Below are 16,197 nucleotides of genomic sequence, written 5' to 3' on the forward strand. Positions count from 1 at the left end.
CTCGCAGGCACCTCCTTGAGGGACGGTTAGGGTGAGACAGTGACAGTGGGTTTAGGGTGATGCTTTGCTATGGACCCTTGCACCGTGAGGGTCACCAAGCAGCAGTGACCCACCAGCCTGTCCTAGCCCAGCATCCCCAAATTCCAGCCCCAGCCCCCCAGAGCCATCGGTGCCCGCAGGATGTGTGGTGACATATTTTAGTGTCACATATGGTGATACCTTCCAGCTGCAGGACATGTGCGGTGGCATAGCCAAGGGTGTGGGCCATGTGTGGTGACATGTGCTGGCATCAGGACACATGGTGACATAGCCAAAGGTGTGGGACACATGCAGTGACATCTTTCAGGGCATGGGATGTGTGTGGCGTGTCTCTCTGAGTGCAGGATCAAACACTCTGAGGACTTGACGGGTGCCTGCGGGTCTTGCCAGGCATGCACACACTCCCGGCCTGATCGGAGCAGCATGGTTTGGTGCACACCAGTGTCACCATTGTGGTGATGGCCTGGCAGAGCACCGTCTCAGTGGCCCTCCAGCTTGCTGGCCACCTCCCACCACCCTGCTGCAGGACACCGGGGAGCAGCCAGCAGCAGGGAAGCAGGGATCCCATTGCTCCTGGCCCCACGGAGGTGCCATCGGAGCGACGGGTGCTGTGCGGTGCATGGCCAGCGCCCGGCCAGCGTTTATCCTCTTAGCCACCCTGCGGGGATCCGGCATTAATTCACCCTTAAACACAGGATTGTCAGGAACTGGAAAGAAAAGAATCAGCAGATTATCTCCCCGGCGCTGGCGTTAAACACGGGGAGCGGCAGCTGCTGGCCAAGGAGAGCAGGGACGGCGTTTTGCCCCATGTCCCGCAGGGCACCTGGCCCTGGGCTCGGTACCGTCCCTCAGCAAAGGCTGCCGGCAGCTTGTCCTCGCTCCTCCCCGTGGGATGCTTTGTGTCCCTCTAGTCCTGGTTTTGACACCCCCCCAAGCCAGCTCCAGGCTGGTTAATGACATAAATAATATGAAATAAATATGGGGTCCCCCTGCAAAGCTGAGGGAGCGGCAGCCATCGCTTAGCCCCCCGGGATGCACCACAACACAACAGTCCAGAGGCAGCATTTCCTGGCCCCGGAGGCTGGCAGGGGACCGGCACAGCCGGGGTGACATCCCAGAGGTTTGGGGATCACACGTTTAAGTGACCGGACCTTGCAGGAAGAGGTTTTGCAATGAAACAAGCAATAATTTTCCCTGGCTCAACAAGAACAGCAACAATTTTCTTGCTCACCCACCAAAGGCTCTCGGTCACCACCCAGCGCACAAAGGCTTCCCTGGAGCAAAACCACAACTGTGCCGGGACCAGCCACGGCAGCGTTCCTGGGACGGCCTTGAAGTCACCCCGGAGATCAAAGAAACTGCAGCAACTCGCTACTCACGGCATGTAGCTGCTTTTCTCATCGCTCCTGCTCGCAGCTGAGCCTCGTGCCATCCATGGCATGGTGGCACTGGCACTGGCCGGAGGATTTTGGCAGTCAGGGTGCTGTTGCCTTTACAGAGCAGGACAGTTTCCCACGTGCCAGCCAGATCCACCCACTGCTGGGAGCCAGCCATTGGTCTGTGCAATAGATGGGGTGGCCCATTAGCAGTTTTAATATCCCCTTAGGTGGTGGGTCAGGGGAGAGGCTGCTCCCCAGAGGGTGGGGAGGCCACCTTGCCCACATGCAGGGGTACTGGTTTGCCACCATGGGTTTTAGTGTGCTAGGAAAAAAAAATCTGAAGTTTTCGCATGACAGCAACAGAGATGGGAATAACAGCGTCTTCTGCTGATAGTCACAAACTGAACCAAGTTAAGCTCCAGCACATCAACTTGGTTTAACTTCACCAAGTCCCCCTTGGACCTGGATGAGCGCTTCAGTTCCCTGTTTTTTTCACCTATATCATCTCAGCTACAAAAACACCTCTTTTCTCTGCAAACCCCCATCTCCTTCATGACCATTAGTAAGACTGAATACAGCAGGACCAAAATAAAAGGGATGGAAAATAGGATTTTTTTCAGAAAATTGTCTGATGCCACTGGAGTTGCCCATCAGACAAGCTGTTGGCTGTCAAAAAGAAAAGAGAAATACATGCACCATGTTTTTCTAAGATGCCCTTTAAAATAAAGAAACCACTTGACTGACCTCTAAAGGGAATATCCTTCATGCCTAGCCCTGAAAGCTGCTGTCAGGGAGCAGCAGAGCCGTGGGAATCCCCGGTACAGCTCTCCCTGGGGCCCAGCACAGCCACAGGCAATGTGCCTGGGTGACAGAGCCACAGAGACCCATGGCGACCCCCCTGGGGGCTGGTCCAGGCAGCATCTCCTCTCCAATCCCCAGAGAAAATCTGGAGCTTGGGAAGGGCGTGAGGGGCATCCCATGGCAGAGAGACGGGAGAAATGTAAAAGCGTCTTTTTAATATAAATATAAATCCATCTGAAGGGCTGCAGGAGAGGACTGTGCCCTGCGAGGGATGCCTGAGGGGCAGATGGGCTCGGCGGGGAACACAGGTGTCTGTGCCCGGCCAGCACTGGGGAACCGACCCGGAGCATCACCTGGGCACCCCGCGGGCATGCAGGGCTAGAGCCGGGGCACCAGCAGCAGCAGGGCCAGCAGGTGGGGGCGCAGGGGGGTGGCTGAGCCCCGCAGCGTGGCGTGGTTGGTCTCAGCAGCTGGTGAGCCGCGGGCACTGGCCAGGCCTCTCTGGGTGCTGCACAGCTCCTGCAGGTTCCCCTGGAACTGGATCTTGCGGGACTCCTGGCGCAGCGACTCCCAGATGGCGGCTGCTTCCTCAGGGCAGCTTGACAGCACCTCGCTGGCACAGGTGTGGAAGTCGTCCCAGGACCTGGGGAGATGGGCAGGAGTGGCTGGGACCGCTGGTGGCAGGTCACCAGCCATCCCAGCAGCTCCCATCAGAACAGGGATGGGGACTCTCACTTGCAAATGGTGTCCAGCTCCTGTGCCTCCTCCCCGCCCTCCTCCTGCTGCTGCCGAACACTCTGGGCCATGCTGTCCCCCAGGCTGATGAGGCAGCCAGCAAAGCCCTTGTAGATGGTGTCGCACTTCCCCGCCATGCTGATGGGCTCCTGGCTGGTGGCTGCAGGCGAGAGACAGAGCTGAGCCCTCATGGACTCCCCCATGGCCATCACCTGCCCGGCTCAGGGGTGCACCACTGTCACCGGGCTCCAAAATCTGGTGAGGGGCTGGCACCCCCTTCCGCATCCCACCAGACTCCTGGCATCCTTCTCCCCAGGCACTTGGGGTGAGCCTTTGCTCCTGGCCCAGGAGCCCAACGTGGCACGATGCAATTACCCCACAGCGATGCTGCCATCAGCTGCAGGGGAGCGCGGCACGCTGGCCGCTCCGCCGCGGCCTCCCGGGCTCTCCCCAGAGCCATCTGTCCCGGCTTTTATCCCCTAACAGCAAAGATTAATTTGTGACTACAACAGAAAAAAAAAAAAAAAAAACAAAAACCCAAAAGCAAAGGCTTGTCAAGCTGGAGTACCTGCTCCTTCTGCAGTGGGAGAGAACGGGGAGGGGGAAAAGGGGAAAAAGGTGCAGGGGGAAGGGGGAAACATGGAAAGGGGAAAAATGGAAAGGGGGAAAAGGGAAAGAACAAAAGGAAGAGGCACAAGCGCAACTCTGGCTGTTTCACTCTGTGAAGCCCCAGCTCCCTGCTCTGCTCCGCAAGGATTCACCACGGGAACTGGCCACACCCCCGTGCTGGCCACAGGACAGTTGGTGACGGGATGTGCTGGGGATGACTGCGAGTGCATCCATGGCCGGGGGACGCCCAGAAAGAGCTGGTGTGTGGCTGGGTGACAGGGAAACACCGCGCAGTCCTCGGCTCTGCCCCTGGGGTCCCGCAGGGCTGGTGGGTTTCCTGTGCCAAGTCACAGGGGTTGGGAGACTTTTGGAAGCGCGGGGGTGTGCATCTGGGAGGTCTCTAAGCTGAGGATGCTTAAAAGGCGCGAGGCGAGGACAGTCCCGGAGGGATCCCTGTGGGAAGGTGACCCCAGAAGCAGGCGAAAGTTGCCCGGTGGCTGCTGAGGCAGCCAGGATGTCTCCAGGGAGCCGTGTGCCGTGTCGCTGGCATCCCACGCCGGTGCCCCTGGAACCAGGCCCCGAGCAAAGGGGCCGTGGCCGAGACTAACAGCGGGGCGAGCCTGAACCCCAGCCCGTCACGGAGCTCAGCGGGTGCTCACGACGAGACACCCCCCTCCCCGAGCATATCGCCAAGGAAGGTCTCGGGGTGACACCAGCCATGTGGGTCACAAATGTCGCAGGTAGCACCGAAGGGAGATCCATTGTTCCTCTTCTGACCCAGTTGGGCTACAAGCGCATCTTCCCCAGCGCAGGGACACACCGGCCGCGGCCGGCAGGTGCCTTCCCTCGGGGCTGGTCCCCGACACAGGCTGCGGTTCGGCCCCCCGGGCTCCCCTAACGCCCGGCACGACCCTCCCCTCCGCCCCGGTCCCTCGGCACAAGGCAGCCGGGAAGGAGAAGCCAGGAGGGCAAATCGCCTCCGCTACCCCGTGGCCAAACCACGAGGAAAAACCTGCCCCGGCTCGGCCGGGGAGGGAGCCCAGGGAGAGGCACACAGGGAGCCCCCAGCGCGCTGCAGCCCCCCGCTGCCCCCGCAGCCGAGCCAGTGCCGACGCAGCCGCCCCGCGCCTGGGGACGGCTCTGAGCCATCACCCACTCTCCGAGCCTGGAAACCGCCCCGGCCGGGCGGTTCTCGTCCCCCGCTCAGCGCCGGCCCCGGGGCACCCCCGGGCCCCCACCCCTCCTCCGGCAGGGATGCCGCGGGGTACCCGCGCCGTGCCTGGAGCCCCCCGTGTCCCTCCTCGGCTCTGGGAGCACCGGGGCAGCGTGGAAGGGACACGCCGGTGCCAGGGCTGCTGGGTGCTCCCCGGGCGAGGGCAGCTGGCAGCAGCCTGGGGTCAGCAGCCAGGGCCGGCTCGGGGCGCTGCCCCGGTCCCAACAGCCCAGCCCCGGATCGCGGAGCCCCGGGGCGAGTGGGCTGAGGCGGCGCGGGGGCCCCGCGGCCGGAAGTCCCGCTCCCACCCGCCCCCGGCACTCACCGAGGTGCAGCAACAACGAGCACACGACCCCCAGCAGCCGCCACCAGCCGCGGTCCATGGTGCGGACTCCGCCGCCACCGCCGCCGTGTGTTCCCCGCTCCGCCGCCGCCGGCAGCCCCGGCCCCGCCGCACCGCCCCCGGCCCGCCCCGGCCCGCCCCACCCCCCCGAGCGGGCAGGGGCAGGGGGCTGCGCCGCGGGGAGCGGAACGGGCGGCTCCTGTCTGCGCCCTCCGAGAGACGGAGCCCGCGCCCTACCCGGTCCCACCTCCTCCTGACCCCCGGGTGGCACAACAGAAGCAGGGACCCAGGGGAGGTGTTGCTTTTTTTTTTTTTTTTTCTCAAAAAGTTGTTTATTGAACTGTTTTTAATGTTATTTCAAAAAAACCCAAAATTTCAAAATTTAGACAAAAAGAAAAACCTTGGTGTAAAATCAAAACCAACGCCTGAACCATGGACATGCTCCAACACACAACAGAACTGATGGTCACAAGGGGCTGCTGCCCGGCTGGCCTGACCCCCAGCACCACCCCAGCGGCTCCGGGGGGGCACATACAGCCCCCCCTTGCCCACACCTGCTTGGGGAGCCCCCATGGCAGCCGCGCAGAGCCCAGGGTGTGACCCCCCTCCTGCCCCGCAGCCCGTCACCCAGGAGGGAGGCACAGCTCGAGTCCCCGACCAAGGACCGGGTGCTGGTTTGTGGCCAGCACGGCAGCCCCCCTGGCTCAGCACTCGGCCCCCACTGCCCTTGGCAGATGCCAAACTAGAGGGCTCAGACATCCACCAGCTTCTACCGAATGCGACTTGGACTGCCAGCCAGGCCTCGGGGACGGATGGGCAGGTGAAGAAGAGACTTAACTCTGTCAAAAAGAGGCTATTTAGGAAAAATAAGCCAAGTGAGCGTTCAGTGACTATTTGGGACTATACACAGATGGCGCTTGCCTTAGAGACATCACACACACGTTGATAGATTTCCTGGCAAGAGCTCTTAACACAAGCCATACGTGGTTAGTAACTACTGGAGCTGCTGGTGGGCTTCCACGGAGCAGCCCACAAGGTAGCCAGGAACTCCTAGGTCATGCCAGGGGTGACCAGGCCCTGAAGCATGATCATGAGACGACGGGCAGGCTTGCTCAGCGTGTTGTGGGGTTCCACCTGGAGGAACTGGAAGAGCTTCTGCCGCACCTGGTTCATGACCGACCCCATGTGGTCTCGGGTGATGGGGTCACTGTGGTCCAGGTGCATCACTGCTTCCTCCAAGTAACTAAAGGAGGAGAGATCAGGGTTAGAACCAAGCCCAACACACAATCCCATTCCGATTCAGTTCATTTCAGCAAGGAAGATGCGCATTTCTGCTCCACCATCCACCCAAACTCAATGCAGTATGTTTAGCCATCAGAAAATAAATGCTACTGACTCACAGCAGAGTTCACTTATCTCTTCTTCAACACATAAGGGCAGCCTATAGCTTTCAGCCTGCAGGATGTGCAGCACAAGCTGGCTGCCTAAACCAGGCACAATGGCAAGCCAGAACACCCTGCAGTGCTGGAGGTGGCACTTGGCCACAGGCCATGCCTGGTCACAGCACTAGATATTTTCTTTGATGTCTTTTTAGCAGAATTAATCACTTATTGGAAGTAAAAATCCTCACCAGTGAGGCTAATTTCACATAGGGATGTATTTAAGGCCTTCTTCCAATGTCTTACCCAGAAAGGGGTGTGGGAAGAGCAAGAATTTTACCAACAAGCCATTCTGAAGTTCAGAGGAGCCATAAACTTTGAAACCACAACCCAAGTAAAGCAATGTGGTCACTGCAATTAGGTTAGGTTTTCACTAACAGACCAGTTTGAACTTCACAGCAGCAAATTTAACTCTAATTAGCAGCTCGTCTGTAAAGCTCCTTTTCTGGTTTTCTAGCTTGCTTTATCCCTATTGTTAACTTGCATTAAAAAACTCCAAGTCACTTTTCCATAGAGGCCAAGGTACCTGCGGGTTTTGACTGTAACAAGTTAAGTTTTTTAGGGCAGAGAACAGGGTTTTGACGCGCTCACTAAAAATGTTCATGGCAAGTATCAGCACAGTCACTATTCTGTCACACAAACTTTGCTTGGAACATCTAACAAGACATGACTTCCAGTAGCTCCTGCTGCCACGTCCCACCAAACCTGTGGCAGTCACAACCAGAAACTGCTGACGCAAGGTCCAGTGATGGGTTAAGAACTGAGGACAGGGAGAAGTCACTCTGGATATTAAACTGCCCAGGAAACGTGGCACTATCCCTCCTTTTGCCTCCACAGGGGAATTGTTCCTTGGTCTGCATAGGTTCAGACCCAGCACTCTGATCATACTCACTTCAACTTCAGTTCTGTACGAGTACCCAAATCCGAGGAGAGCTGCTGAATGAGAGAGAGCAGCACAGGCTGGGACAGTGGGCATGGATGCTGGCCAAATACTTGCTGAGTATCCACAGTCTCACAGACGTACAAAACCAAGTTGAGGTCAGCCGCTGTTAGAGCCTGCAAGGAAGATACAGCTAGAAATGCAGAGGAAACAACAGGCAGGTGAGGGAGACAGGACAGAGCAGAGACAGCCCTCTGTCTTGGGACAGCTTCATGGCTTGCCAGCCTCCTCTGGGAGCAGAATTCTCTGCAAACCCTCTCCCAGTCTACACTCTGAGGACACCTGCGTCTGTTCTAAGCTGAACAGACCACAACCAGGCAGCAGGGAGCAGGTTACAGTTGGCAGCACAGAGCAGGGCCACATCTACATCCCGTGCCAGCCCACTGGCATGGCATTGCTACCATTCCCAGAGGAGTCTGTCTGCAGCAGCTCAAATGGATCTGCCTACATATTCAAAGGCAAAGGCAAGGTCAGGCCCCAGCTGGTAGATCTGCCCAGAGAGGCTTATGAAGCTGTTGCTCTTCAGGCGTGCCCCATGTGCCACTGCTGATCGCAAAACACTCTGGCTTACTGGAGCACTGACACTGTCCTGACAGGGCATGGGCAGGGAAGAAGAAACTGCACCACCACTGAAACATGGAACTTCCATGGCTTGACCTGCATGAGTGCAACAGCACCCCTCAAACAGTCCGCTGCCACAGGTCTTTTCAGTCAGCTCCTGCAGAAGTTGTTGTAGGTTTACGTCTCTACCTCAAGAAGCCCCTCTCCCCCCACTCCGTCCCCCAACAGGCAGCAATGCCCACTGCTGGAAACTTAGGTACCTGCTGGAAAGCTTGGTTGAGGTGTCCCTGCTGGAGCAGCTGAAGGATGTGAGTCTGCTGAGACTGGAAATCCAAGTGAGCAGAGGGGATCGGAGTCCCGGCTGCTGAGCGCATTGCCTGGACGATGCTTGAGGTGACAGCTGCCTGCTGCTCCTTCATAGCCAGGCTCACTTCTCCTTTAATGACTCTCTGCACCTGGGCCAAAATAGACTCCTGCATGCTAAAAACAAAAAAAAAGCCCAAGGCAACTCTGAAAATGAAGAGCTGAGGGACAACATTGCACAAAGCTTGTACCAGCAAGAAAACACAGGCTTGCTTGCTTATTGTAGTGTGGCTCCCAAAGGGTTAACACAAATGGTTCTGAGGCACTGGAAACATGCTGCACAAGGCAGCTCTGTGGCCAACACCACAATGTCCCAGGGTGCATGCAGAAGATGCTAGGATTCTGTGCGGGAAAGTGGTGTTTCAGGGAACTAAGTCTCTCATTATATAGCATTTTAAATCTTTAATGTCTCTGGCTTACAAGCAAGGCTAAAGCTGTAGGTTTATCCCCAAACAAGCCCAGCTTCCTACATCCGATCTGTTGACTGCAGAATCCTAGCCTGCAGATGACACCTTCAGAATGAGAACACATTTTAACCGAGCCTGTGACTTTTCCACAGAAGACCAGTTCACAGTGCAGGCTCTGCTGCTGCATGTTACACCTCTCCCACCAAGGCCCAGATCCTCCCCTCTTACACAGGGTGCCAAGCATCAAACCTGCTCTTCTGCAGGTAGAATATCAGGACTTCCCTGGGAACAAGCACAGCCCATGCAGCAAGACCAGAATTTACTCTGGTAGCCTTCCCTGGCAAGTCTAATCTGCATGGAAGACCCCAATATGCTCTGACATATGCTCTAGTGGCTTAAAATAGACAGGGGCATTCTGCCCCCAGGTGACCACCAGCCAATCTTAGTGCCTGGCAACCTGCCACCAGCCTCACAGCGTGTATGTGCTGAAGGCACCACTGGGATGGCCAAGCACGACTTGCTGCAAGAGCAGTTGGGAGGACAGAGTAACCTGCAAAAACTGTTGGTACGCCTAAGGACACAGAGTCAAGAAGAAAAGCCTTCAGAAGGCCTGTTCCAAAATGATCTTCAGGAAGCGTTCAGACCCGAGTGTGCTTATGGGCTGCCTTAGGTCCTTCTGTCCTCCAGCACACACGCGGGACCCTAAGAGAAGCAGGTCCTGAGCTCCCAGATGCAGCAGCGATACAGCTGGTTGTTAGAAACCTTCCGCAGTCTCCGTGTGGTGCTCTACACAGCACTGGGCGCACCCGCTCACGTGCTCAGTGACACTGCATGGAGCCAACAAGCAGCCCCGCCGTACTCATGGAAACAAGCCATTTGCCACAACTAAGCAGGGTGAGGTTTGTGTTAACAAACACATATATACCTCTGACATCTCTTTCCACAAGCCCAGCTGTCAACTTACTTGCCCACGATAATATGCAGCTGATGCTGCACCTCAGCATGGACGCTGGCTGCGACAGTGGAAGCCAACTGCTCCGTGGTGCTCTGGAAGGTGGTGATGAGCTGTCGGAGTTGGTTCAGCAGCGGGTCCCGGGCCTCCTGCTCTCGTACCTTCCTGTTCTTCAAGTGAGTCTCAAGCTGCTGGATATCTGCAACAAGCAGAGAGGAAGACATTTGTGCTGCTGGTACTTGCAGAAATCCAGCTGCCAGGCTGTACACATTCTCCAGCAGAAACAATTACTGACCCAGCGTACGAGTGCCGGAGAGCCTGGTGAACACACAAGCCTTGTTTTGGGCTGCATTACACTAACCTAGAAACCATGCTTCCAGCTTCCCCATTATGCAGGATTACCTGACCCAGCAACAAAGCCACGAGTCCTCTTATGACAGACCTTTAGAGGCATTCTTTGTTCAAGGCAAGATAAAGGGGGGAGTGAGGTTATTTTATTTCATACACAGTGTGAACTGTGATCCGCGTTAGTGATGGAGTTCAATGCCAATGAAGAAAAAGGAGGAATACTTCTGATGCAAAAAATACCCCAAACCCTTGAACAAGGCGTCTGCAGACATCAAAAAGCTGCATTTTAAAATATTTTATGAATTGGTCTGATCGAAAGGGAGAAGAATGTGAGCTATATGTACTTGTGGAAGACTTATGAGGAAGAGGAAGGGTGCAAAATAAACAACAGCTGGAAACACTGCAGATCTATGGACAACAGAACTCACTGGGCTAGCACTAGCCAACTTCAGCCCCCCTGGGAAACCAGCTCTGCAGAGTAACACCTGCCTGGCCTCCCAGAAGGCCAAGGAACTGGATCCCAAGCCTGAGAACAGGAAAGATCTTCTCCAGTGCATCGGTGTACAATTTTCTTTATTTTTTTTCTTTCCAGCCTGACCAGGCCTATGCCATTCAGCCACTATTTAACCTCCGATCACCCCCATACCCTTCTCTAAACCTTCCCCAACTCATCACCCCTCCGAGCTGAGTGCCTAGCTGTAGAAGTGCTACCCTCTCCATCAGTCATCTTCCTGATGTAGGGATGGGGTAATGCTACAGCTGGGCTTCACTACTCAACAAATGAAGTCACAGATTCACAGCATGAGGCCAAATGTTTTGCTGCATGGACAATGAAGACCAGAGATGAAGCCCTGTTCTTGCAGCACCACCCACAAAAATATCCTCACTTCTGCTTCCGTTGCCCAAGTGTGAAACAGAGCACGCAGACAGGCTAAGAGGTTAAAAAGAGTTACCGGTGAAACTCTGAAAGGCAAAGACCTAAGGCCAACTTGTTGTCAGCCACTAATGCAAATAAGCTGTGCAGAGAAAACTCAAAAGAAAACCTACTCACATTCCTGTGTGCCCTGCTTAAAGGTGTCATTGATTTGCTGAAACATGGACTGGCAGCTCTTCTCGAAGGCTGGCAACACAACGCTCTGAAACGCTTCCTTGTAAGCTGACTGGATCGGCCCCTGCAGGGTATCGGCTGTTGCCCTCACCACGGTATCTGTAAGGTTCTTACAAGCGCACACAGAAGAGATTCCAGGAAATTAACAACAGCCTGCTGCAGACTAAAGATGTGAACAAACACTGTTGGTCCCTGCAACACACCCACAGCAGATAAGGACAGCCCGGTGTCACAAGTGTGTATTCCCTCAGCTCTTTCCACTGACTGGGCTGCACCATGACCACAGCAGGCAGAACATCTGCTTGCTGAGCGGCTGCCTGAGAGCGTCACCATTTCCCGAAGGTGGCACAGTCAGGCATGGCTCCTTTCCCCTTCCCCTGCTTCCCTCCTGCAATCCACCATTCCCTGCAAAAGTACATAACCAGCTTCTGCTCCCTTAAATAAAGTACGAATGCAGAATGGAGCGGGGAGCTCAAACTTTCACAACCTGGCTGAAGGAGTTGGCCCTAAAAGCCCTGGCTGTAGTGAGAAACTCTTCTCTAGTAGAAAATTAACAACTTGGTAAATGAAAGAAAGGGCTAATGAAGCAAAGTGGGCAGGGGAGTATCCAACAAGTTTGTTCTCCTGATGAGACCAGGAAAAAGCTTTGACCACTGGCTCTAACCTTACCAGGAGATACAGGTGAGGGGAAGAGGTGTAAGGAATTGCTACCCAGATGACAGATGACAACCCAATGTCCCCAGGAAAAGTTACAGTCTGGTTCTCCTTACCTTTGATTTCACTAGCTTGGTGATACTTTCTTTCAGGGTCCCCTCAACAGTCGTGAGCTTGGCAGCAATAGTGTTACTTAGCTGGCCAGCGACAGGGTCCATGCTCTTGGAAATGCCTAGGCACAACATGGACATGTCAAAAGCTGCACCTTTAAGCCTAGAGTCCCACTTCAACACCCCAAAAGAAGAAGAAAAAAAAAAAAAAAAAAAGTCAAACTCTTCTTGAATATGACACAGCAAGGGGCAATGGTCACAAGCTCTGCCCTGGGAAGCCAAGGTTGGACATCAGGAAAAACTTTTTGCTGGGAAAGTGGTACAGCTGTGGAAGTCACTGGAGAGGCTATGGCATCTCCAGCCTTGAAGGTTTTCAAGACTTGCCCCAACAAAGTCACAGCTGACCTGATCTATAATAGTGAGCAGCCCTGCTTCAAGCAGAAGGGTGGACATGAATGGCTGCAGAAGGCTTTCCCACCAGCATTTCTTTGAATGTTTCCTTACATGGACTGTTGCCAGTATGTCAAGGAAGGGCAAAGACAAGTTTAAGTTTGCTCCAGATGAGTCTCAGCATTTCCAAACTCATTAGCCTCTTCTGCTTTTCTGCACTGAACAGAAACTAGCAACTTTACAGGTTATACTGGAAGGTCAGACCCATGGTCTCTGGAAGGGCATCCCCCGTGGGAGCCTCATACTCTGTCCAAACCAGAACTCCTCAGATTACAGTGGGGCCCACAACAATTTAAAGTGCAGTAACTAGACTTCACGTAACCTAACTCCTACTTTATATAGTGCCAACACTTTTACACAGCACGCTTACAATCCTGACGGGGCTAGCTGTAGGGAACCACCTTCAAAACCTAGGCAGCAACACTCACACTGGGGTACGGTCTTCTTCATCTCCTCGCGAATGGTCCTCTCCAGGCGGTTGCACACAGCAGTGGAAAGGGACTGAGAGAGCTGCTGAGACAGATGCTCCTGGAGCTGCCCATTGCGCTGCTGTCCTTCTGTCAGTGCTCGGTCTAGTCTTCTCTCTAATGAGAAGGCACGTTAAGGAGCACAAACAACAGATTTCCTCTCTATTCTCAACACTCCTGTCCACAAAGACGGATGCTACCCTCGCCTCCAACAGCTGAGTTAAGAGCAAGTTTGCAGCTCTGGTGAAAGAGAGGTCTAATGACATTGCTGATGCATTCCTGTAAAGAACAGCATGCTCCTAAACAAGTGATCAGGGTGAGAGAAGAGCTCTGGAAGTTGGGGCAGAAAAGCCAAACAGCTAAAAGAAGCTCAGCAGTAGTGTTCCCTATGTATTGTGGGTTAACTGCCTCCATAGGCAGCTCAGCCCCACACAGCCAGTCACTCACTTTGCAGCAGGATGGGGGAAGAGAACAGGAAAGGTAAAAGTGAGAAAGCTCACAGGTTGAGATAAAGACAGTTTAACAGGTAAAGCAAAAGCTGCAAGCCAAGGAAAATAAGGAATTCATTTACTACTTCCCATCAATGGGCAGGTGTTCAGTCTTCCCCAGGAAAGCAGGGCTCCATCACATGTAACGGTGATTCGGGAAGACAAACGCCATTGCTCCAAACATCCCCTCTTCCTCCTCCTTTCTCCCAGCTTTTACTGCTGAGCACAATGTTATATGGTTCAGGACACCCCTTTGGCCAGTCGGGGTCAGCTGTCCCAGCTGTGCCTTCTCCCTACTTCTTGCTCAACCCCAGCCTGCTCGCTGGTGAAGCAATGTGAGAAACAGACAAGGCCTGGACAGGGTTTAGCAACAGCAAAAAACATCAGGGAGTTATCAAACTTGTTTTGGTCACAAATCCAAAATGTACCACCCTATGAGCTGCCATGAAGAAAATTAACCTCTTCCCAGCCCAAATCAGGACCCTACAGAAACCAGGAAGCTCAATATCCATAAAAAGCAAATTGGTAAAAAAAGCTTCTACAGGATGGAATTGGTGAACATAGCGATACAGCGCATGGGAGCAAACCCAGGCTTAATAAAAGCTAGTCATACCTCATGAAGCAACCAGGCTCCTTGAAGGAGCTGACACACAAACACTGAGATGCACGTGCATCTTAAAAACAAGACCAAAAAACCCCAGCAAAACAAACAGTGAAAGGACAATTCAGCTGCTGACAAAATTCAGCGCAGATACAAAACTGTGCAGATAGGGAAAAGTTATTCTAATATTACAATATAGCTCTAGACTCCAAACTTCAGAAGAAAGCTACCGGAATTGCCTATGAACACATCAGCCTGATGGTCGAAAAGGAAAACCCAAGACCAATTAACAGAGAAAACAGAAATCATTGTCATGTCACAGAAGCTGAGTGCTTTCAGACATGAAACAGGCTAGAGCTGCTCAGTTTGGGGAACATGACCAAATGCAGTGCTGCAAAAGATGTACAGGAACCAGCTACTCACAATCCAATAAGAATAATTGAATAGCAGGTTTGAAAACACCAAAAGAAAGTAATTTTCAGACAGTACATAAGGAACCTGTGGACCACACGATGTATATATGGGTACAGACAAGATAATTCTATATTCAGCTATGCAGTATGGCAGTCAGATGCTATTTCTGGTGCAAGTACTGACTTGCCTTAAGGAGGAAAGGAAGGAAAGGATCATCCCATAATTACTTTTGTGCAACTGGCCACTGACTGACAGGATAACGTATTTGGTGCACCTCTAGTCTACTCCAGCATTGTGGCACTTAGCATCTTAATGGGTAACTAGAAGATTTAGTGGCATGGAGGAAAGTGTCAGTTCTTCTCTGTTCTGAGTTTCTTGCCCTTAGAAAGGGACTGAGAGGAACTGAAATAGTTATATCACAGCCAGACAGTTTTACTGCACCTATAGTCGACTCTGCCAAGATCCTTGAACTTTCTTAGCCTTCCTCATGTCTCTAGTCTGCCTTGCAGCCTTCCACTCCTCAACTGCCACACAATGTTTGCCAACAAGGATACGCTCCTGCTCCTGCTGGGAGTCAATCACCCTCTCCACGTGGCCCATAAGGGAGCTCTGAATAGCATCAAGGTGATCCGTGAGTCTCTGCAGCAGCTCCATCTGGTTCTGACGCAGGTCAGAGAGCTCCCGCTGTTGGCTCCTCAATATGCACATCAGCTCGTCCTGGAACTCTGGTGTCACCTATGTGTGGAGAGGACAGGCATTCATGTCTAACAGGATCGGAGGTCAGTCAAGCTTTCTGCAGGGCATTAAGTCAACCCCTGTGCCTAGCACTGAAGCATAATACACAAAACAGGCATTAAGCTGGCCTCATTTTCTATTTCTAAGACTTTTGTCCCAAGAAATACACTGATAAAGCAAGGTACATGAAGTTTCTACATGCAATTCATAAATGGTTGCTTAAAATATTAACTGCTTAGATTCAAGACCCCCTTCAAAGATCCTGTTCACTTTTGGCCAGGTACTGAGAAGAGTATGTTTAGGCCTGCAAATGTAAATAACTACCTCAAACACTTATGAAAGAGCTGTACAATCAGTAGAGTAAGAAGGAGGTTTCCTAGAACACTTTTTCAGCTCTTTCCACTTACTTATGAACAACCAAACAACCGGAGAAGTATACATCTATAACTGTTGTCTCTTCACCTGCTCAAAGTATCTGAAGGAGGCACACACATATCAAGGACAGTTTAAGAAGTGTATGCAACGCAGCTGAGAGCATTTTCTGCCAGATATGAAGTTACTATCAACAGAGACACGGAATGCCAACAAGCCAGTCCCACTCTGACCCTTACTTTGCTGGGAACAGTTTACCCTGCTGCCGACATATGCGAGTCATCTTGGCAGGGAAGAGGAAATGAGTGGTAGCATCTTAGATATAGGGCTTGTGAGAACACAGAAATGCACATCGATATGCAAAGGTGAGAAGGAAGCATCAGTCTGGACAGCACGGAGCAGCTCCTTCTCTGCTGTGTGAGTCAGAGAACAGAGTAATGCCAAGCCCCAGCACAGCCGCACCTCTGCCTGCTCCTGCTTGGGCACAGCAGGGGCTTCAAGGAACTGGGATGAATTTTCTCTCAGGTCTTTAGTCAGACAGTAAACAGAGCTGAAGCATCATGCCCTTGGGATGGATTGTAGAGCAGCTCTGACTCACCTGGTTGTTAGATGATCTTGGTGACTGGTTCACATCCCTGCAAATAAAAATAGTAGTAACTCGATTATGTC

At 53.2% G+C, this 16,197-nt stretch overlaps 2 protein-coding genes across 2 annotated transcripts in view; both read right to left on the reverse strand.

The window, feature by feature from the left end:
* Positions 1-2,011: 2,011 nt before the first annotated feature.
* Positions 2,012-5,230, reverse strand: NRN1L (neuritin 1 like). The gene is made up of 3 exons (XM_056360230.1): positions 5,102-5,230; positions 2,955-3,114; positions 2,012-2,862 (listed from the first exon to the last, which is right to left on the reverse strand). Exons 1-3 carry the CDS (start codon positions 5,157-5,159, stop codon positions 2,598-2,600), a joined length of 483 nt encoding a protein of 160 aa, XP_056216205.1. The 5' UTR covers positions 5,160-5,230; the 3' UTR covers positions 2,012-2,597.
* A 191-nt stretch (positions 5,231-5,421) lies between these two features.
* Positions 5,422-16,197, reverse strand: part of EDC4 (enhancer of mRNA decapping 4) — a 36,132-nt gene continuing 25,356 nt past the window's right edge. Inside the window, exons 21-29 of the mRNA XM_056360800.1 lie at positions 16,127-16,163; positions 14,976-15,156; positions 12,880-13,035; positions 12,008-12,123; positions 11,181-11,346; positions 9,794-9,980; positions 8,320-8,539; positions 7,451-7,614; positions 5,422-6,362 (exon numbers count right to left, since the gene is read on the reverse strand). Of these exons, the coding sequence (XP_056216775.1) occupies positions 6,170-6,362; positions 7,451-7,614; positions 8,320-8,539; positions 9,794-9,980; positions 11,181-11,346; positions 12,008-12,123; positions 12,880-13,035; positions 14,976-15,156; positions 16,127-16,163 (1,420 nt within the window). The 3' untranslated portion in view covers positions 5,422-6,169. The remainder of the gene's footprint in view (positions 6,363-7,450; positions 7,615-8,319; positions 8,540-9,793; positions 9,981-11,180; positions 11,347-12,007; positions 12,124-12,879; positions 13,036-14,975; positions 15,157-16,126; positions 16,164-16,197) is intronic.

The sequence above is a fragment of the Falco biarmicus genome, chromosome 15 (genome assembly GCF_023638135.1).
Source record: "Falco biarmicus isolate bFalBia1 chromosome 15, bFalBia1.pri, whole genome shotgun sequence".
Lineage (NCBI taxonomy): Eukaryota > Metazoa > Chordata > Aves > Falconiformes > Falconidae > Falco > Falco biarmicus.